This window comes from Salarias fasciatus, chromosome 17 (assembly GCF_902148845.1).
Source record: "Salarias fasciatus chromosome 17, fSalaFa1.1, whole genome shotgun sequence".
Lineage (NCBI taxonomy): Eukaryota > Metazoa > Chordata > Actinopteri > Blenniiformes > Blenniidae > Salarias > Salarias fasciatus.
Window position 1 is genome coordinate 12748118 of NC_043761.1, and position 21323 is coordinate 12769440.

At 43.2% G+C, this 21323-nt stretch overlaps 1 protein-coding gene across 1 annotated transcript in view; it reads left to right on the forward strand.

Annotated features, from left to right (window-relative positions):
• The window catches only part of col7a1l (collagen type VII alpha 1-like), a 35672-nt gene that overhangs the window by 11959 nt on the left and 2390 nt on the right, over positions 1–21323 (forward strand). Inside the window, exons 20-102 of the mRNA XM_030114053.1 lie at positions 69–341; positions 419–558; positions 689–812; positions 1204–1347; positions 1424–1611; positions 1713–1793; positions 1891–1908; positions 1992–2018; positions 2144–2209; positions 2356–2436; positions 2532–2558; positions 2690–2734; positions 2821–2895; positions 2986–3081; positions 3208–3234; positions 3397–3450; positions 3560–3631; positions 3752–3811; positions 3924–3959; positions 4059–4103; positions 4249–4284; positions 4502–4546; positions 5045–5116; positions 5197–5229; positions 6274–6345; positions 6434–6493; positions 6607–6642; positions 6787–6867; positions 7109–7144; positions 7275–7319; positions 7836–7907; positions 8020–8055; positions 8156–8182; positions 8318–8356; positions 8439–8501; positions 8696–8734; positions 8839–8892; positions 8997–9029; positions 9113–9178; positions 9275–9319; positions 9405–9440; positions 9513–9539; positions 9612–9683; positions 9857–9919; positions 10187–10204; positions 10301–10336; positions 10427–10465; positions 10550–10585; positions 10676–10810; positions 11015–11110; positions 11234–11371; positions 11454–11558; positions 12011–12055; positions 12375–12452; positions 12771–12827; positions 12918–12968; positions 13475–13528; positions 13616–13666; positions 14666–14719; positions 14802–14855; positions 14965–15003; positions 15092–15310; positions 15542–15658; positions 15762–15797; positions 16355–16381; positions 16454–16513; positions 16694–16819; positions 16922–16993; positions 17098–17133; positions 17221–17280; positions 17388–17432; positions 17509–17544; positions 17983–18018; positions 18176–18232; positions 18312–18383; positions 18487–18558; positions 18634–18669; positions 20344–20424; positions 20543–20596; positions 20681–20734; positions 20810–20872; positions 20956–21018; positions 21103–21219. Coding sequence (XP_029969913.1) covers positions 69–341; positions 419–558; positions 689–812; positions 1204–1347; positions 1424–1611; positions 1713–1793; positions 1891–1908; positions 1992–2018; positions 2144–2209; positions 2356–2436; positions 2532–2558; positions 2690–2734; positions 2821–2895; positions 2986–3081; positions 3208–3234; positions 3397–3450; positions 3560–3631; positions 3752–3811; positions 3924–3959; positions 4059–4103; positions 4249–4284; positions 4502–4546; positions 5045–5116; positions 5197–5229; positions 6274–6345; positions 6434–6493; positions 6607–6642; positions 6787–6867; positions 7109–7144; positions 7275–7319; positions 7836–7907; positions 8020–8055; positions 8156–8182; positions 8318–8356; positions 8439–8501; positions 8696–8734; positions 8839–8892; positions 8997–9029; positions 9113–9178; positions 9275–9319; positions 9405–9440; positions 9513–9539; positions 9612–9683; positions 9857–9919; positions 10187–10204; positions 10301–10336; positions 10427–10465; positions 10550–10585; positions 10676–10810; positions 11015–11110; positions 11234–11371; positions 11454–11558; positions 12011–12055; positions 12375–12452; positions 12771–12827; positions 12918–12968; positions 13475–13528; positions 13616–13666; positions 14666–14719; positions 14802–14855; positions 14965–15003; positions 15092–15310; positions 15542–15658; positions 15762–15797; positions 16355–16381; positions 16454–16513; positions 16694–16819; positions 16922–16993; positions 17098–17133; positions 17221–17280; positions 17388–17432; positions 17509–17544; positions 17983–18018; positions 18176–18232; positions 18312–18383; positions 18487–18558; positions 18634–18669; positions 20344–20424; positions 20543–20596; positions 20681–20734; positions 20810–20872; positions 20956–21018; positions 21103–21219 — 5492 coding nt within the window. The remainder of the gene's footprint in view (positions 1–68; positions 342–418; positions 559–688; positions 813–1203; positions 1348–1423; positions 1612–1712; positions 1794–1890; positions 1909–1991; positions 2019–2143; positions 2210–2355; positions 2437–2531; positions 2559–2689; positions 2735–2820; positions 2896–2985; positions 3082–3207; positions 3235–3396; positions 3451–3559; positions 3632–3751; positions 3812–3923; positions 3960–4058; positions 4104–4248; positions 4285–4501; positions 4547–5044; positions 5117–5196; positions 5230–6273; positions 6346–6433; positions 6494–6606; positions 6643–6786; positions 6868–7108; positions 7145–7274; positions 7320–7835; positions 7908–8019; positions 8056–8155; positions 8183–8317; positions 8357–8438; positions 8502–8695; positions 8735–8838; positions 8893–8996; positions 9030–9112; positions 9179–9274; positions 9320–9404; positions 9441–9512; positions 9540–9611; positions 9684–9856; positions 9920–10186; positions 10205–10300; positions 10337–10426; positions 10466–10549; positions 10586–10675; positions 10811–11014; positions 11111–11233; positions 11372–11453; positions 11559–12010; positions 12056–12374; positions 12453–12770; positions 12828–12917; positions 12969–13474; positions 13529–13615; positions 13667–14665; positions 14720–14801; positions 14856–14964; positions 15004–15091; positions 15311–15541; positions 15659–15761; positions 15798–16354; positions 16382–16453; positions 16514–16693; positions 16820–16921; positions 16994–17097; positions 17134–17220; positions 17281–17387; positions 17433–17508; positions 17545–17982; positions 18019–18175; positions 18233–18311; positions 18384–18486; positions 18559–18633; positions 18670–20343; positions 20425–20542; positions 20597–20680; positions 20735–20809; positions 20873–20955; positions 21019–21102; positions 21220–21323) is intronic.

The following is a 21323-nucleotide window of genomic DNA, read 5'->3' on the forward strand; positions in this document are numbered from 1 at the left end:
CAGTCGACAAGTTGAACACACGCTTTAAAGAACTATGATCACCTACATTACGGCTGTGTGCTTCGCAGTGGGGCCGGATCCTCCTGCGGGAACAGTCCAGCCTGTGCCGGTCACCGTGGCCCCGCTTCCCCCGCAAATCACGACCGCCGCCGCCGTCATCAACACCACCGCCGCTCAGACGGCCTCCAGGACCACTCGACACCCCATCGCCGTGCCGCCAACCGGATCCTTCACCACCAGGAAGCCTCCAGCTCCGCCTCGTGTCACCGAGGACAGAGCGGCTGTCACACACCTCCGGAAAACCACGTCCAATGTCGACGCAGCAGCTCCATCGCAACCAGGTATTACAGACACACTGTCTCCTACAGGTTATCATGTTCTAGGTCTTGATTTGTATGTTTCTGTCCTGTTTTCGCAGTGTGTGGAAAAGCCAAAGCAGACATCGTATTCTTGGTTGACGAGTCCTCAAGTATCGGCGCCAACAACTTCATCAAGATGAAGGAGTTCATCTTCCGAGTGGCCACGTACTTCCCTGTCATTGGTCCACAGGCCACACAGGTTAGCCGAAAGCTCCGTTCCTCTTGTGTTGCGTTAGTATCGTGTGGCGGTAACGGATCAGTGGTTTGGGAAGTGAGCGACCGTGTGTTCTGGTGTTGATGTTGCATCTCCTCTGTCAATCTCATCTCAGATAGCCGTGGTTCATTACAGTGACGAGCCTCGAATTGAGTTCCGTTTGAGCGACTTCAAGGACAGAAACTCAATGCTCCGAGCTCTGAGAGCGCTACGCTACGTGGGCGGCAACACCAAAACAGGTCAGTGAGACGAAAGCAGAGCTTTGTCTGTTTGAACCCTTTTATTTCACGGCTACTTTAACATGGCTTCGGTTGTAAGCTGCTCCGGCGGCTGGCGTGCTGATGGAAAGTGCTGTTCTTCATGCTGCCATTGAGGTGTGAGATTCCCTCTTTTCTGGGTGTATTTTAAGCTTAAAGAGGCCAAATCCACAACAGCGTTTTACTTTGTGAGCTAGTTTTTTATTGTACATTTTTTTTATTGAGCCCTATTTTAACTATTTCCTTTTTCAAAAAAATGATTTTTATGTAAAGTATTTTGGTTCCAGTGTTCTGAATGATGTAGAGCAGTACTCTAATGACTTCAGCTGACTTATCCGAGTGTCGTGGAACTGCCTTGATTTGCTCTCCACAGGAAAAGGCATCAGCTACGTTCTGCAGGAGCTGTTCCAGGAGTCTCTGGGCATGAGGCCGAACGTGGCCCACGTTCTGGTTCTGATCACAGACGGCAGGGCCCAGGATAACGTGGTGCCACCCTCAAGAATCGCCCGTGCTTTGGGTCAGTTCTGATGAACGTGAACCTCACCTTTAATGAGACGATGGCAGATCCGTTCCGAAGGCGTTTCTCTCTGCAGGCGTCAGCGTCCTGGCGGTTGGAGTTTCCAATGCGGACATGGAGGAGCTGAACAAGATCGCGGCTCCCACCAGCTACAAGAACATTTTCTTCTCGCCGACATTCGATGACTTCCCGTCCGTCGAGAGAGACTTTATCAACAGCATCTGTAGCGAGGAGCTCCTCTCTGAGTACAAGCTCAACGACGAGGTGAGACAAATGGGATGAACTAGATTATGTCTGCTGTTTCTAATTTAAACCCTCAGCAGTAGAGGACATGACTGCATGTTTTTTTTGTCTTTCATTTGTAGGATACTCAGTTGGACACTCCGACCGAGGATCCAGAGGAGACGCTGAAGCCTCAGGGTCCCTGTGCTGGCCAGTGTGTGAAGGTTGGCGCAAAAACATATTCAGATTAACAAAAAACATACAACTGAATTATCGAATTAGCCAGCAGATTGTTAATGTGACTCTTATCTGCTCTTGCAGGGCCAGAAAGGGGAGAAGGTGAGTTGATTTGTGCAGAAAGACTTCATAATAGAAAACGCTGAAACGGTTTTGTTTTATTCCACGATCTTTCATTTCCTCAGGGAGATGGATTTGGTCTTGGAGGTCTGGTAGGTTTTATCTCTTCTTTTTCATTCATGTTTTCTTTCTACTTTGTCAGATATACTTAATTTACTTCCAATTAAAAAAACATTTGGATGTAACAGTGGGATTTTGTTTTTCTTTATTGATACAGAGATTCAGGCAAAGTCCTGGACAGTTTGATCCGTTCACGTCTTCCAAAGGAGAACCAGGCGAGAAGGTAACGCCATCCACTTCACTGTTTTACTTTAATCAGAGCATCTTTTACAGTTAACATCAATCATTCTATGTAGGATTACATTAAATCCTCTACAAACTCCAAAATGTGCTGTGTTTTGTGAACTGTGTTGTCTTCTTTTTCCACAGGGGTCTCCTGGAACAGACGGCGTGCCGGGGTTACCGGGGCGACCAGGAAGAACGGGACCCCCGGGTTCTGCTGGCCAACGAGTAACTACAGCCAGAAAAATCCAAACCTCAGACGACCTGATCCTGAATCTCAGAGCGACATTACTGACTGTGTGTGTGTTTCTTTTTTTGTTTAGGGGCCTCCAGGTGTTCCGGGTGACATGGTAGGAAAACAGTTCTGATCAGGCACTCCGAACCTTTTAACTCTTTTCTTTATCTTTGTGCGATCAGACGTGCAGATGAAGTGATTCCACTTTTTCCTGGTCTTTTAAAATTACACTCTTTTCCACTGCAGGGTCTTCCTGGACTCACTGGTCCGAAGGGGCAGAGAGGAGAAAGAGTAAGTCTGCCTTCGGTGGTTCACATGCAGCCGACAGCAGAGCTGCCCGTGTTCGAGGATCTCAGTCCGTCACTGTTTCCCTTCAGGGGGAGCCGGGGTACGTCATCGCCGGTCCGGATGCAAACTTTGTGCCTGGACGAAAAGGAGAGCCCGGATCTTCAGTAAGTCCCCAAAAAGTCTTTTTTTTTTTTTTAAATTAACATTTAAACCTGAATTTTTGAACAATACACACTGCATAATGTGTGTTACAGGGTCCTCAGGGACCTTCTGGTGTACCGGGGGTTAACGGAGCTCCAGGCCGACCTGGCCAGCCGGGACCACCAGGGTCACCTGGGATATCGGTCAAGGTAACACAAGCCTGTCTTTTATTATGTAATCCTTTATTTATGTTTTTCTGGTACGTAACGTGACTTCAGAGATTTAAATTTGAAGTGACGTCGACACGATGAAGCAGCTGCTCTCATGTTTTGCAGGGAGATCCTGGAGAACCGGGAGAGAAAGTAAGAGCAGAAGGCTGTGGACTTTTTAATTCTTTTTTTTTAACCTGATGCCAATTTTCAAAGTTGCTGAACTTGATGTTTAGCTCTGTTTAAAAGAGTAGTTTTTTTGTTGTTTATATGTTTGTACGTGTGTGTTTTTATAATTTTCTTGATTGTTGAAAGGGTTTACGTGGGAAAGCCGGGTCAAAAGGAGACAAAGGAGAACAAGGAAGAGATGTAAGTCAAGAAATCTAAAGTCATGATTATTGTTAAAACTTGACTTTGACATAAAAATCCAAGTAGTTTCTTTTTGCTCACGTATGAACATTATTATAAATTATTGCAGGGCATTGCAGGCCTGCCTGGTCCCATTGGCATCGATGGCGTGCCGGGATCACCAGGCCAGAAGGGAAACAAGGTAGCAAGCAAACAAAAAAAAAAAAAAAACAGGCTTTTTGCACTTTAACTAGTGAACTTAAAATATGTGCATGTCAAAGTTTATGTGTGGCGCGGTGTCATGAGTTCGTCTTCTTCTCAGGGTGAAGAGGGAATTGGTGTACAAGGTATTCAAGGTCTTCGCGGGGAACCGGGAGAGAAGGTAAAACGATAAATTAAAATTATAGATTAATTCAGAAGCTCTGAAGCTGTGATCGTCTGTTCTGAGATTTAGAATGAACGACCGATATGTGTCGGAACCTTTCTTTTTGCAGGGTAATATGGGCTTAATAGGACCTGTTGGCCTAAAGGTATGAATAAAAATGGATTTTTTTTAATGTTTTTTTAGTGATTGTGGCGTGTTATTGACCTGAAGAGTTTATTTTGTGTGTGTAACTTCCTCTTTATAGGGCGAGCGTGGAGACCAGGGTGTCCAGGGAGTCGCTGGACCGCGGGTTTGTATTTTATCATTACTCTGAGTCTCTAAAACATGTGAATTAAGACCAGAAATTAAATCAAAGCTGTTCTAACTCAGACCGAATGCTGTGTGAGATCCGCTGATGAAAGGATCGGGAGTAACCGATTTATTCTCACCTGCAGGGGAAAAAGGGATTGAAAGGAGAGCAAGGCGAAAAAGTGAGTTCAGCTACAGAGAGATTCATTCAGTCTTTTATTAGACTGGAAATAGTCCATTTATCACACAGTTAGTATGATGAAGAGAATTAATCTGTACCATTCAGCTAAAGGTGAAGCTGATGACATTATATAATATATATAAAAAGAAAAAAGCTGAATGTGAGTTAATGTGCAGACGTGTTTTTCATCATAATAGTATTTATTTTTTCATTTTTAGGGAAACCAAGGAGCGACGGGACCGATGGGCCCTCAAGGACCCACAGTGAGTGACCCTTACAGCTTATGAAATAGAAATATTCTGGCAAATATTTCATATTTTGTGCCTTCAGGTCATTTCATAATGCCTTACCTCAACCAGCATGTTCACCTTGGCAAATTAAATTCAGTTTTCCTCACAAAATAAGAGAATATTGATCCATATTTGCTTGTAAACTAGCAAACTGTACACAAAATGCTCCATAGTATGTGTCTTGTAATCTCTAAGCAGGTGATAAATTAACATGATGCAGAGTAACATTGTTCAGTCGGCGCTCTATCAGAGATGGAGATGATTTCCTTTGATTGTGAGCCACGCTTTGTCGGGATTTTTCCTGCTTCAGTGGTTTTTAATTTGAAGCTGCGGCTTGAAAGTGGTTATCACGAAGAACGATCATCTCCAGGTGGCTCAATAAAACAAAACAAGAGAGATCAGTTTTCATTTGTTGGAAGCCAAATAAAAACAGGTTTGGGGTTTTTAATTTTTCCTTCTTTCTTTCTGTAGGGACTGACGGGACCCATTGGTTTGAAAGGAGATGAAGGTCCGAGAGGAGTTCCCGGTGATCCAGCGAAGGGTGTAAGAAACACTCCCTCACTTTGTTCTTAGATTCGGTCACCTGTTGCTCCGCTCTGAGCTCCGGTTCTGTTTCACTACAGATTCTTGGACCAACTGGGAAAAAGGGAGCCAGGGTGAGTCCTCATTTCTGTTTTCACCTCAGATTGTTTCAGTCTATTGGAACACATCCACTCTCTTGAGGAAAGTATAGTTATTTTTAGAAGAATGTTCAAGAAGAGGGTTAGTTTTTCTTGCTATACAATAAGAAACAATTAGAATTTTTTTTTGTATGACAGTCTTTTTGCCATGATAACTAAAATATTGTAACATTTTGAGAGATATTCTTGTAAAACCTTCTTAAAATTCAGCCCAAATCTCTTTTCTTGCCATGCACAGCACAATTTAACCCTGAATAAACCAGATAATAGTCAATACAAATTCATGCACAATTCCACCTTTTCTACTGGTTGTTGATGCTTCCAAATTTGGACTCATTACTGCCACCAAATGGGGAAGAGTGTCATTACATCAAATTTGCACACTGCAACTTTATTAAAATAAAACACGCATTCAAAAATCTAGACCTTGTACTTTTTTTTTCTTCAGAGATTCTTGACTGAAGAACGGAAAAGTTTTTCTTTTTTTGAGGTATTAGTAAAACCTCACCGGAGTTGAACCGACAACCTTCCTGCAAGAGGCAAAGCCAGAGGCAAAGCATTTTTCATGTCACCTGAATTTACTCTCAATAAAATGGGCAGGATTCCATATGGATAAACTGACATAAAAAATATATATATAAACTTCTTGAACTTTGGAATTCTGCAGTGACAGAATGTTTTGTCTCACACTGACGTCCGCGTCAAAGTTATTCGTGAGCATTTATCTTAACTCGCGCTGTAAAAGCCAGCGCGCCGGCGGGAAGTGTTTCCCTTCATGTTATTTATTTTTTTACCCCACAGAAACATTTTTAATTAATTGTTTGGGTTGTTGACGCTCAGACTCAATCCTCTGGGTCTGTTTATCAAATGCTATTAAGATTTTCTCTCATTAACCTTTCCAGAGGGGCTGAATGGCGGATTGGACGGGTTCACTTTAATCCCCGTGTGTGTGTGTGTGTGTGTGTGTGTGTGTGTGTGTGTGTGTGTGTGTGTGTGTGTGTGTTAATGTGTGTGTGACAGGGCGACGTTGGTCCAGTTGGTCCAACAGGCCCACAGGGAGTAAAGGGATCGCAAGGAGCCAAAGGAGAGAAGGTTAATAGTGAGAAATAATCTTCATTATTTTGTCTGGAGTCATTTCTAATGTTCTAATATGGCCGTGCTGCCTTGCCATGGGTTATAGGGTAGTCCCGGATTTGGGATTCCTGGACAACCGGGACCGAAAGGAGAAAACGGCGAGCGGGTGGGTCATTTACTCCTCCTCTTGTTATCCTGGAGAGGCAGGAAGCGGTGGTTGATTTCTGTTGTGTGTTTCGTAAATGATTGTGTTGTGATTGGGTTGTGTGTGTCCTTCAGGGAAACGTCGGTTTATCTGGAAAACCGGGACCCAAGGTCAGCCCTCAGCGCTTCATTTCATTTAATCCGTCACCCGAGTGACGAATAACTAGCTGAGATTGTTTTCCAGGATCATAATCAGTCTGTCGATGTCAATAATCAATCATCAATAATCAATAATCGCTGTGTCTCTGGGTTCAGGGGCTCGACGGCTTCAAAGGAGACAAAGGAAGCGCCGGCCCCCCCGGCACTCCGGGAGATCCAGGATTAAGAGGTAAAGATGTAAGTAAATCCTGAGTGGTTGTTCCAGAAATGATTTAAGCCGGTCTCATAGCGAGGCGTGGCTCACGTTTGCTTTTTCTCTTGGGACTTTTATTTTGAAAATATGACGACGCTTCGGGCGAAGCTCAGGAGAATGATGTGCTGATTTATCCATAGGTTTTGTGCGCTGATCATGTGGCTACTGGTGACGTTATGGATCGTGTGTGTGTTCGTGTGTGTGTGTGTGTGTGTGTGTGTGTAGGGTACACCTGGGGCTAAAGGAGAGACAGGATCAAAGGTACAATCTGATTTTTTTTTTTTTTTTTGCCATTTCGCCTGACTGACTGACTCGGCCTCGTCGTGTCCAGAATCACGCGTCGCTTCTCAAATCATTGAAACGATTCTCACCTATTTTAATCCACTCACAGGGGGAACAAGGACCAGCTGGAGAACCTGGCGACAGAGGAATAAGGGTATTTCTTTCAAAAATCATCCATTTATTCTGTTTCTTTAGCAGCTTTGAATGTAGTTGAGGAGAGACAACCCCATGGTCTGCACACACACTCACACACTCATATTTGACCACATGCGGTCCCGAGTCTTCAGTCTTTCTGCCTTCGGCCCCTGAAATGCCTCCAGACATCAGAAGTTTTCACTCGCAGATCGATAACATTTGATCTGAATCCTTCACATTTCATGAAAACACACTGGTTCAAACCTGTTTGCTTTCTTTGATGGTTCTAGTTTTACTGCATATTTCATCATTTTGAATTTTGGTTTTCAGTTTTGCTTTAACTGCCCTTTTATAATGTCCTTTGGAAGGAAATCTATCAGTAATGTGATTGAGAGGCATTATAGACTCAGTTTGATCAGATATTCTGATTTTAGATCTTTGTGCTGTGAATATTTTGAGGAAAAAAATAGATCAGTTTGATTCGTAAATTTAACGTGAAAAGCAGGTGGTCAGTTCTCCCGTCGTGACTGTTCAGGGTCCGCTGGGATTACCAGGAAGACCAGGAGACCCTGGAGAGAAGGGGGGCACCGGGATCTCCGGCCTGCCCGTAAGTTCACTGAAATAATCACGCAAATGAACTGAAGGAGTATTTTTTTTTGGTAAATAACTACGCGGCTTTGTAATTAACTGATTTTTGTTGTTTTCTTTCGGATCTGAAGGGTATTGGTGGGAATAAAGGGGACAAAGGAGAGCCGGTAAGTTCGCCTCTCGCACCGATTCTCCTGCTTGGCTGAATCCCGATTGCATCTTGGAATCATCTTTGTCTCTCTTCTTTTTGTTCATTCTGCCATAAAGGGGAAGCCTGGACCTCCCGGAGCACAGGTCAGTAAATCTGTTAATAAATCAGTTCAGCCACGTTTCAAGTGACGCGTGTTTTTAAAACGAAAGGAAAATAAGTAGTTTTTCCCTCCATCGGCTGGTCGGCAAGCTAAGTTTCGGTTTGATTTCTTCACCCAGATTGGCGTCGACAACAACGTCTTGACCAGAACAATTAAGGTAAAATAAATAAGAGTATAGAAAAGAATTTTCAGGGATTGTTTCAATCTGTTTTATTCTGTTTATTTTTTTTTTCTTACAGGGTGATCCAGGAGAGCCGGGTCAGCCTGGTCTGAGAGGAGAAACTGGTCTTCCTGGACCAAGAGTGAGTATGGAACTAAAATAATCCCTGGAATATAAAATGGTTTTGGGTTCATAACCCAAGAAAATCCACCATCTGGAAATACAGCGTCATACAGAATGAGTGTGTTGCAGTTTAGCCGTTTCAATCTGGTTCAACCACACTTACAATTCACTTTAACCACAACCCATCCTCTCTGATCTTTGTCTTTTTTCCAGGGTCCAGAAGGGAAACCTGGATTACCAGGATCATCTCGGGTACTTGTTTTAATATTTTCAAATTTGCTCTGCTTGGTTTGGATGAATCTCAACAAAAAGAATAATAAAGAAGTGGGTGAAATATGAAACGTTTTGCTCTGCAGGACGGTGCAGGAAGAGACGGACTTGACGGTTTACCAGGAAAACCAGGGATTAAGGTGAAGCACGGTCACACAACATGTTTCTCAGTTTAAGGAAAAACAGGTTTTGATTTAAATTAGATTGATTATCTTGGAATATTTGCATGTTCACACGTCCACAGGGTGACCAGGGTCAAAAGGGACAACCTGGTTCGGTGAGTGTTTTATATAAAATTATAAAAGTTTAATAAAACAGAATGAGGAATAATGAATTCAAGATGTAAACGTTTGTGAGCAGAAGGGCGAGAAAGGAGATCTGGGCCGAGTGGGGATCGCGGGGATGCCGGGCTTACCGGGGAGTCCTGTGAGTGTCTGTCTGAGTCACACTGCCTCCACAATCCGAGCCCGTGTGTCTGAATGTATTTAGTCACTGGCCGTTTGTGTCGTGTCGTCTCTGCAGGGAAGACCGGGGATTGATGGGAAACGGGGACTGACGGGAAAAGATGTGAGGACGATTTTTATTCCACTGTCCTCCGTGACTGATCCTTATTTTATAATTGTTGAATATAAATGCAGTTTTCTTTCCACAGGGAGAAAAAGGCCCAAAAGGCGACGACGGCATAAAGGTCAATCAAATCAAACTTTTCATGAAGCCTTTTTTTTTTAAATTCATATATAAACTTTACTTTTACTTTCAGGGTGAAAAAGGAGACGCTGGTGAGAATGTAAGTGTTTCTGAATGTCACACATAAAATCTGTAATTGTCAGAGATTACTCATCCCTTTTCTGATTTTCAGGGTAAAGATGGGAGTAAAGGGGAACCAGGACCTCCAGGTCTGCCTGGTCAGCAGGTTCTCGTCACTTCAGAGGTAAAAATGCTCTCCTGATGCAGAAGGATTACATTTCTGATCTATTTTCAAAGCAGTGCTCTCGTAGTTAAACCCGTCATCAGTATCAGTTTGGCTCATTTCCGTTTTGTGAACATCAAACAGGTCCACTTGGACTTAAACGACACTTTGATTTTATGTGGATTTGCTCTCAGGGCGCCACCGTTGACGAGATCCGACAAGCGTTCCCGCTTCCGATGGGTCCTCCAGGAGCCACTGTGAGTTTAATACCGAAAATCAGCGCGTTCCTGGCTTGTTTATAGCGATCAAATAACGGCACATCATTCCAGCTTTTTGCGTGGCTGAATTCCCAAATCGCCTGCACAGAATCTGAGTCATCAGTCAACAATAGTGACTCCGGAGCTTTATGTTTGTGGGACGCCGCGCGTCGTGCCGTTATATCTGCAGAGAGATACAGCAAGCTTCATGCCATGCATCATAAATGCATGTTCAAATGTGTCGCTCCTCTGTTTCTGTGTGCTTAGGGTTCTCCAGGAGCAAAGGTAAGATGAACCCGACACTGAAACTGAAGCTGAGTTCTTAAAAAAAACAGAAAATCATTGACATGGTCGCTCATTTTTCTTTTTTTTTGTTGTCAGGGTGATAAAGGAGAAAGAGGCCAGAGAGGAGAGAAGGTAAAATACAGTTAAATCTAAAAAAAACAGTGCAGTAGAAATGAAAATAGCAACGTTATTATCACTCCACCTGCTGTCACGTTTCTGCAGGGCGTCGCTGGAACGCCTGGGAAGTCTCTGGAGATGAAGGTTGAACACTGGAAATAACAAATCCTCCCTCTGGGACGCATCGTGCTGTTTTAACTCTCTGAACAAACATTTCCTCTTCTTTAGGACATCGAAGTCATGTTTGAGGCCTACGGGATCAGGGTGAGTTCAGACAGCGAATCCTGAAGTTTACAGAATCTTTACCAGCGCTGGGGTTTGATAGTGAAAATCTTTTTGTTTTCTGTTGTTCAGCTGCCTTTGCTGAAAGCTCTGATCGACAGGCTGCTGCAGGACGGGATCGAGGAGCTGCTGCACGTGCTCGCCACCTCCAAGAAAGTGAAAGACAGCGCAGAAACACACACCTCCAACGTCATCTCTGACGGCGCAGTACGTGAACGCTGGGGTTTCTGTATATTCTAATTAACAAGTTCATCCTTGATGGATTCAAAAGACCGTTCAGTGTTATCTCATCATGTGTCAAACATTAGAGAGTCCAGGTTGAACTAGAAGTTACTCTTTGATACGATATTGATTGGTCACAGTATGATCTGAACTCCTCGTCCTCGTCTCATGATTGTGTTTTCTCTCCAGAGTTCTTTAAAGTTCGATCTCAGCAGTCAGTCGCTGTCTGAAATGGACACCGTGGAGGAGGATTTAAATGGCCAGCTTCCTAAATCTCTGACAGCTGTACGTTTTATCCTGTATCTCCGAGTGTCGCATTCACCAAATATTTAAGATCTGTGCTGTAAAGATGAAAATAATTACCCTGTGTTCAACTGTGTTCATCTTTTTCATTGTTGTGACGTGAAGGACCCATTAAATGAGACAGCGGAGGATCCTTCCTTATTGGCCGTCACCAATCTGAAAGGAGAGCCGAAGTTCAACACGATAAAGAAAACTAATCGGACTGGGAGCAACTCCACTTTCAGCCACACATCGACCAAGGAGGTAAACACTTAAAAACAAACATGCATTTTGAGCGTTTATAAGGCTTTAATTGAGATTGTTGTCGTGTGAATGTGTGTGTCAGACGGTTTCAGGGCTTCCTGAGTCTGTGGTGGAGACTGTTCTCCTCACACAGGAAGAGTCGGTGAAGTTTTCAGGACCAAAGAAGAAGAACAGGGAACGTGGGAAAGTAAAGCTGCTTTGACTTTTTCACATTAGACAAAGTTTTTATAAGAAAGCTAGAATCAACGAGTCCACCATAATGTATTATTATCATACCTTTGTGTTTCAGCTCACCTGTTTCACTGGAAAACTGTATCTTTATTATTCAAAGTGCTGAATGAAAAAAAATGATACATTTAAACCAGAACCTGGAAAACTTTCTGTATATTAAGATTCCATTGATGAAGCGATTTAAAAACAGCTGAGCTGAAACATTTAATAAAAAATCTGGTGTGTCCTTGTAAATTTCCACAACACTCATCTGAACTAAATGGTGTTTTTGTTTTTTATAACCATTAACTTCTTATCTCTCTTAACATTTCAAACATAGTTTATTAGATCAACAACTTCTGAGGCATGAGAAACTTTTCTTTCTCTCTCCCTTGTTTTTCCCTCTCTGACTGTGAACTTCTTAACCAGGGCAAAGGAAATAAAGGACGACATAAGAGGCAGAGACACCGCCTGGTAAATGTCCTTTGTAGGGTTCAGACTCACGAAACTAACACGGCTGCCTCATCAATACTGATTCTAACGACACATTAACATACCATAAACTGTGCATATATTACTGCTTTCTCACTGAAATTAAACATAAAGATGCTTAGCAAACTGAATTAACCGGTAATTACGGCTCATTTAACTAAAAGCGTGCTTTACTGTGGTGGCTACATGCGTCCTTTTGTATGAATGGCTCGCTTTGTAACTGCTTGGCTTTGCTGTCCGTCCATTTTCCTGTGACGTTACCTTTCTGTATTAACTGCCATTTTTCTTTATTTGCTTTAAGACAAGTGAAGATGGGGAGGAGGAAGAAGCGGAGGAGTTTCCCAACACCGAAGGAGAAGAATACGATTATGAGTACAAGGTAGGCAGCTGCCGCCAATAAATGACTAATCCAGGCTCTGCTGGAGGCTTCATTTCATTTCTGTGGTTGTCACATCTGCAGCAGTGAGCGCCTCCTCGTTAGCAACCCTGTCAAACTCCTGATCGGTTTTAGTTTTGAAGCGTGATCTCCGGGGACAGAAACGTATCTCTGTCCCGAGCCGATTAATGACACACCCAGTGGACGGATTTAATTATTAGGAATTAATGAGTTTGTCACTGCAGCACGCCGCGTCCTCTCTCTGCTCAACAGCCGTCATGTTTCTAATTGTTAGAAGTTACAACTTTATTTCTTCAACAGGAGGAACTTTTCCCAGATGATCCCTCAGTCTCTGAATCCAGGCGGGAGTACAAAGAGGTACATCTGCTTCAGACAGAATGCCGGGCTACGTTTGAGATCATGCTTCACTTTTAATATAAAATGCATTTGATGGGTTTTTTTTTTCAGGTGCAGGTTGAAGTCCAAACAGATGAATCCTCTCTTCTAGTGGATAAAAACGTAAGCATTTAAGATTCTGCAGATTAAAGTATGATTCACTGGAGCAAGAAATGAAGATGAGCTGAGCTCAGGAAGGTCCTGTAACGTTTTATGGGATTGAAGATCTAGTTCAGTGTGTTCCCACTTCTGAGAATCTTTTTTTTTTTTTTTTTTTTTTTTTAATCATTTTGTATTCATAGTATCAAAAAATGTGGTTATTGTTGGACTTCCTAAGAAGTCCTGACCTTTTTGTAGCTCCATGTTCAAAATAGTGTTCATATAGAATTTAAGTCTAATATTAACACACCAGTTGAATTAAAAATTGGTGCATGTAAATGTTGCCTCAGGTCTTGATGACTCAAACTCTGGCTGATCCTCCTTTACATAATAATCTCTCGGAGGTTTGATGGTGACTATTCATCAGCTGCGTTATTTTATATTCTTAATGTTAAAAAATTGTGGCATTTTTCGTTGCATTTCAACCGACAGCACATACAATCGGTTTAAGGCCACTTCTTGTTTTTTAGGCAGTTTTGACAACCGCAGTTTCTCTACCTCAAGCTCTGACTGATGTCGATCAGGTGAGAACAGGGCTTTGTCGGTGTTCATTTGAAACGCGATCTGCACGTTTTCACCGATCGTCACCTCTCCTTCTCTCTCCCGACCAGGATGACTCTTCACTGCCGACACCTCCCGTCCCGACAGAAGAAGCAGATGAGGTACAGTTTGGTTTCTGCTTTACGTTAAGTCTTGAATGATCCCTGCATGCCTGCGAATGCAGCGTTCTTTCATTTAACACAAGGGGGCTGGAAAGTGTCGGGCAGGTGCTTGAATAAAATCAATTCAAGCGCAAAATAAATCAGTTTGAGTGATGCAGGATGAGCTCTTGGCATCGTGCTCTCAAAGCTTCTCTTTCCTTCTGCTTCCTATACTGAGATTTCACCAGTGCGAAACAGTGTTTGTACAAGGCGAATGAGAATTCTCTGGGAATGGAAATAGGGCATCGCAATTACCGAAGCATGAGCGTGGACTGCATTTTTGAGCAGCATGCATTCAGCATGATCCCTCTGAAGCTTGTCTGAATGGAAATGAGCAGATTTAAGCTGATTTAGTGAGAAGCACTTCCAGAGAGTTACTCTTAATACTGTCTCTGTCTCTCGTTCTTTTAAACAGGGTGTCTCTTAATTCCCAAGAGACTGAGACTTTTACAGTCCTAATCATTCATAGGGAAGCACTACGACGGGGGACGTCTTTTCCACACGTCACGTCACCCTCGTGTTCTGATTCATCAGTGGAAACACCAGTGTAGCCTTGACATAACTCGTCTACAGCAAATAATTTATTTATTACAGATGTTTCTCTGTAACTGATGCAGCTACAAGCTTTGTCATTTTAAGTCCTAATGTCTTGTGTCACGTTGTATGAACTTTTTATTTATTGAAACATGGAAATGCTTCTGTTTCTGACACCAAATCTTTGTTATTATTCAGAATATAACGGTACTATTAACCATGTAGCCAGGTCAAGCACTCTTTTCACTGGTGAAATTTTCTTTGTTGCGACGGTTTAACCTCCCTGTGCATGTGTGCTTCAGTAAAAAGAAAAGACGTTTTGAATCACTTTCTCAGAAAGTCTGTGTCTTTCTTTCATCACTCACATCCACACGCCTCTGCACTGCATTCAAATCTGCTCATAAACATTCGGCGGGTAATTAACAGGAACCGCGACCACAGATCAGAGTGAGAAGAGGCTCTCCGTGGCCTGACTCCACGGTAAGTGGCATCTAAATTTGTAGAGCACGGGTTATATATATGGTGGCTTGACATGACCGCAAAGCTGACCTTTTTATTTTAGGTGTTCATGCCAGGTGCAGGAGGAGGAAGAAATCGCTTTAGAGAGGCAGATAAAGTAATTGTTTCCACAAGATATTTGCTTCAGATAAGTTCGATTCATATAAATTCTAAAAATGTAATATTAGAGTTTGTTTTGAGTGGAGATTCTGTTTTATTTATTCTAGCATCCATCCTCTGGAGCTCAAGGTTACAACAGCTGGATTGTAAGTCTGAAAATTTAATGTACAGAAAAAAAAAAACAAGATGGTTAAAAAATACACTGATTTTATGTAATATACTGTGTTTTTCTAGAAAAGAAAGCAAGACATTCTTGGCCTTCAGACAATTCCCAGAGGCCAGTGGCAAGAAGGAAGACAGAGTGAGACATACAGTCATCCAGAAAAAGACATTCATACAGAGACACAGGGTGTGGGAGAGGTGGAGGAGGTGGAGGAATATGCAGAAACAGGCCCGGATCCAATCTATGAGGAGGAGGGGAGTGGAGACTACGACTGGGAGACCGAGGAAGACGTGGATCGAGAAAGAGACAGGGAGGAGGAGGAGGAGGAGGAGGATCTGGAGATGGAGAGAGAGAGGGAGAGGCTAGAGATGGAGAGGGAGAGAGAGGAGCTGGAGAGAGAGAGGGAGAGGGAGCTGGAGCTGGAGAGGAAGAAACTGGAGAGGGAGAGGGAGCTGGAGAGAGAGAGAACAGAGGAGGAGAGAGAGGAAGACCAGGAGAGAGAGAGGGAGGAAGACCTGGAGAGAGAGAGGGAGGAATGGGAAAGGAGGAGGGAGGAGATGGAGAGGAGTCGAGCGGGGGGTTATGATGAAGAAGCTGGACCGCCCTATCCATATCCTCCACAGTATTTTTTCCTCAAGGTGAGACTGCAGAACTCTAAACTCTAGAGTTTATTTACAGTGAGCATCTTGAACGACTGCAGAGAGGGAAAGTTCATTTAACTCGCTTTTTTGTGTGTAACAGGGACAACCTGGAGAAAGTGGAAAACCAGGACCAAAGGTGAAAAATCAGGTTTTCAAAAAAAGAAAGCATTAAAGCATTCCTAGACAAGCCTTTTATGTAATAAACAGTTTCTTTGTATTAATATATACAAGTGTGTGTCATCAGCGTAACTGTGAAACAAAAGCTGTTTAATGAATTAATCCATTGTAGGCATTTTTTTTTTTTAGAAATTTGATCAATTATGTCTTGAAAGATAGAACAATTAGTCCTCCCAGAATCATAATCACGACTGTATGGAGAGTTAGTTTTTCTACTGAGTCTCTAATAGACGTCACATTAATTACACCAATTAAAAGCATTATTGTGATCATCCCACCGTCACGAAGCGGGGCTGACAGTCGCCACATGAAACGCTCCAACACTTCATGGCAATATCACGGCTGCTGTCCTGCTTTTTACCCATGTTGCATCAGGAAACGGCTTCAGAGCTCAGAGGGAACTCCTCCTGCCTGAAGTCCAGACCTCTGATATTCACACTGATCTACTTCCTCATTACTGTAGATGGAATGTTTAATGAACTGCCACATCTGACTATTGCTTTACACACTTTCCAGGGTGAAATTGGTGAGAAAGGACAAAAGGTAAACATGTTCCTGAGTTTTTCCTCTCGGTGACTGTCACTGTGAAGCCATGTGTCGGTCTTCGTGTTGCAGGGAGAACCCGGCATTGGCTACAGAGGACCAGAGGGACAAGCTGGGCCTCCTGGGCAGAAGGTAGAGTTTATCTCCCTTCAGACTGACTTTATGTGTCCTTACTAAATGAATTAATCACCAGTTTCCTGTAACATCCACACTGATTGACTTTAGACACAATTAATCAGAAGTAAATGAGGAGCTGAAGGCGATTGGCCCGTGACCGTTGATCTCTCATTCTGTTTCATTACATCCCCTCAGGGTGAGCCAGGTGAGCCGGGACCACCCGGTGCTCAGGGCATTCAGGGAATCCCCGGTAACGTCGGCATGCAAGGCTCTCCAGGCTTTCCAGGCCCCCCGGGGGACCACGGAGAACCAGGCAGAGAAGTACACAAGCTCGTTTTAGATCTGAAGCCATGATGAAAACACCCCAACATGATGTGAAAAGAAAAAGTGGATTCACTGAAAGCTTCTGCTGTGTCGACGCAGGGCGATCGGGGTAAGAGAGGGAAGAGCGGGTCATCAGGAGCTCCTGGACCTCGAGGAGCGGCAGGACCTCTGGTGTGTAAATATTCCCCACTTCTTCTGTCTCTATTCTACAAATCCTAAATACAGCTTAACCATATTTTTTTCTGCTTCATTACGTTTCTGTTTTTCTGTTGAAGGGTCTTCCTGGCTTACCTGGAGCAAAAGGGGAAAAGGTGTGCGTGAATATCAGACATTGTTCGATTTTTTTGGATCAAAAACATTCTGACAAAATCTCACTGAACCTTCTGGTACGGACTCAGGGTGACAGTACTCCAGGTGAGCCCGGTGCCAGGGGGATGGTCGGCCTTCCAGGGAGAAGGGTGAGCTCCTTTTATTTATTTACTCCAGGCCGGGAAAATCATACCCGATGCTCATCGTTCAAGGTTTTGCTAAAAGACACTCAGTCACATCAGGATGGTGTTCACAGGGGGAAAGAGGCCCTCCGGGCGTGAAAGGACTTCCTGGGACTTTAGTAAGTTCCTGCTATGATTTAATCTGCTGGAATTTTAAATTTACTTTTATTTTACCAATTCTTTTCTTTCCTTCAGGGTCCAAAAGGCTTGCGTGGCAACAAAGGTGAAAAGGTGAGTCACACTTGCTGTTATTTGGATGTTTCATCCCTGTAGAGATCAATATATTGATACTAGATACTGTTAGGTGTGTTCATCTCCTCACACACTGTCATGGTTTTGTGTGTCAGCCGTGTGACACGATGTCTGACTGAAGAGGTCAAGAAAGGCATTTAAATGTGAAGATCCGAGCTCGTGCTCCTCCCGGAAGGCAATCTCCCCTCCTTTTAGACGTGTCAGTGAGTTCAGGTTGTCATTTTTCAGTCGGCGCGGTTTTATATTTGCTTGTTTATCGAAGCGTCACGACCGAGTTGCCGCCGTGTGATTTGTTTATCGCGCCCGGCGGTGTTTGTGTCCACGGCGTCCTTTGATGACACTTTATGGATGACGCTGTTAGAAGAGGGGAAATAATTACACTCGCAAACTGGGCCTGAATGTTAATATCCTTTCCAGGGAGATCGTGGATTACCTGGACTCAGAGGAGAAAGGGTAATTATTATTTTTTATGTCTTCCTGTCAGTTTAAACTGCTGTATGAACAGTGAAGGAAAGAGTGTTTCCTTCAGTCAAGTGTGCTTGATTTCAAGCTGCAGAAACACGTGTGTAAATCCACTTTCTTCCATTTATGATCTGATTCCTGAATCCAGGGGAGTGTTCTTCAGATCGAAGGGCCTCGGGGATTTAAGGGCTCTAAAGGCGATGCGGTGAGATCTTGAAAGTGGATCTTAAAGTAAACACAAGTTAACAAAGCTGTGAAGGACTGAGCGAGTGTTTTTTCTTCAGGGTGAGCGAGGTCCTCCGGGGTTTGACGGAGATAAAGGAGAAAAAGGAGAAGACGGTCCTCCAGGAGTCAAGGTGATGAAGCCAGACGCAGGAAGAGAAAGGCTTACAGTGCATAGAATCTGTTAAAAAAGGTAAACTCTGTGGTAATTATCTTTTTTTTTTTAATTGTAAAAAGGGTTTAAAGGGAGATGCGGGCACAAAAGGAGCTTTAGGACGGTTTGGAGCTCGAGGACCAGTTGGCCAGAAAGTAAGAAAGTAATTCAACATTATCTGAAACTGGTTTTTTACATGAATCATATTTATTTATCTGTGTGTTTACCAGGGAGATCCAGGAGAGCCGGGACTGAACGGAGTCATGGTAAAGCCTCCAGAAATATTATATTATATATAATATCATATATATATATATATATATATATATATATATATATATATATATATATATATATATATACAATATAAAATATACAAATGTTGTTTATTTTCTCCTCGTTTGGTTGTGAATGTGTTTCATGAACGTCCTGAAACGTGTGTCGTTACGTTGGTGTCTGCAGTAACCAACTGCTACTCTGCACGTCAATGGTGGATTGGCTATTTCAGCACCATGGACAGCGCCTTTTATTTATTTGTAAACAGCAACCCAGTGTTAAACTTCACCACAACATTCAATTGGCTATATCAGCAGCATGGACAGCAATTGGAATTCATCAGTGAATAAAGACCCACTGTTAATCTTTACTAAAATGCTGCATTTCAGTATTTCAGCACCATGGACAGCGTCTTGGATTTTTACCGATAAAATGACCAACTGATACTCTGCACCACAATGGTGGATTGGCTATTTCCGCAACATGGACAGCGCCTTGGAATCATCATGAAAGAGCGAACTACTGATATTCTGCATCACAATGGTGGATTGGCTGTTTCAGCACTATGGGCAGTGCATTGGATTTATCTGTAAACAGAGACTTAATATTAATCTTTCCCACAACACTCAACTGGCTATATCAGGACCATGGACAGTGAATTGGAATTCCTCAATGAATTGAGACCCACTTTTGATCTTAAAGTGGACCTATTTTTCAGTCACGTCATGTAGGTCACAGAAGCCCAAAAACATAGTATATACATTTGTTTGCTTCAAATTAATCTTTTGTTCGGAGTTTGAGCGGTCTAAAAAGTGGCTCTGAGGAGCCCTCCTCCGAACAGCCTGATTTTCACAGCCTACTTTACGGAATGCACTTGGACGCATCTGGCCACTACCACTTTCTCCCACGGGGTGGGGGGGAATTGGAATTCATCAGTGAATAAAGACCCACTGTTAATCTTTACCAAACGCTGCGTTTTGGTATTTCAGCACCATGGACAGTGCAATTCCAATTCCACTTCCTTAAAAGTGGAGTGCGCAATTGGTGACTGAATTTTTCACTTCTGGGGGATCATACAGAGACTCTGGGAGCTAATATGACTGTAAAGACACCTTTTTAAAGTGAATTTTGCATAATATGATTCTTTTAAGCAAAACGGTGGATTGGCTATTTCAGCACCATGGACAGTGCCTTGGAGTCATCATGAAAGAGTGACCCACTAACATTCTGCACCACAAAATTGGATTAGCTATTTCAGCACCATGGACAGTGCCTTGGATTTTTACTGATACAGTGACCAACTGATACTCTGCACCACAATGGTGGATTGGCTTTTTCAGCACCATGGATAGCGCCTTGGATTTATCTATAAACAGTGACTTAATGTTAATCTTTACTACAACAGTCAATTGGTTATATCAGCACCATGGACAGCAAATTGTAATTCATCAATGAATCGATACTGACAAATAATCTTTACCAAATCCGTGGTTTGGCTATTTCAGCACCATGGACAGCGCCTTCAAAAAACATTTTGAAAGGGTGAACTACTGATATTCTGCACCACAACGGTGGATTAGCTATTTCAATAGCATGGACAGTGCCTTCGATTTTTAATGATACAGTGATAAAGTCTTTGAATTGTGGGCTTGTTCTGACTGCAGGGTCGTAACGGGGTCGACGGGGTCGACGGCGCCAAGGGGGACAAAGGGGACGTCGGGCTGCAAGGCCAGAAGGGAGATCAGGTGCAATGGAAACTTAAAAAAAAACTGCATTACTTCTCATTTCAAATATACAGAAGTTTTATATTAAATCCACTGTTTACTGTGTTTATCGTGTTTTCTTTTTTGTTTTTTTTTTCAGGGAGACCCAGGAGAACCTGGCATACCAGGAGACAAAGGAGAGAGAGGAGAAAAGGTGTTGTTGTCCCACTGATGGCTTCTAGTGTTTTTATTTTTTTTATACCGTTTTTTTCATTTTGTCTGTCATCATTACTCTCAGGGTTTCAGAGGTTTTCCTGGTCGTGTCGGGAGTCCTGGGCTGGATGGAGAAAAGGTAGTTAACACAATTTAAAATTGTCTGGATTTCTAATAAGATTGATTTTCAATCAGTGTTGTGTTATACTACCAGGGAGATACGGGGCCACACGGAGCTCCAGGCATGCCGGGACTCAACGGACTGACTGGCCGTAAGGTAATGGCTCAGGGTTTCTCCCTCGGTCAGCTGCATTTGCCTCAACTCTTTTCTTACTGTGCGTTCATGGTGTGAGTCTTCAGGGTGACCGGGGACAAGCAGGGAACGATGGCGTGGAAGGAGACCCGGGACAGAAAGGAGACAAGGTTTGTCATCAAATCAAATAAATACTTCTTTTTTTTTTTTAGTCTGATAAAAAAAGCAGCTACAAACTGGGTGTCTCCACTCAGGGTGCGACAGGCTTCGCAGGTTTTCCGGGGTTTAAGGGCTCGGCAGGACATCCGGGACGGGACGGTGACGAGGGACCCCCGGGGCCACAAGGTGCTCGCGGTGATGTGGGGTCAAAGGTGAAGTCAACCTCAGCGTAACGCAAATCTGCTAAAGCTTCTCAGCCGCTGGAGAAAATCCTTCAGCGCTTTTAAAACAAAGTATTCCTCCCAAAAAATGTGTG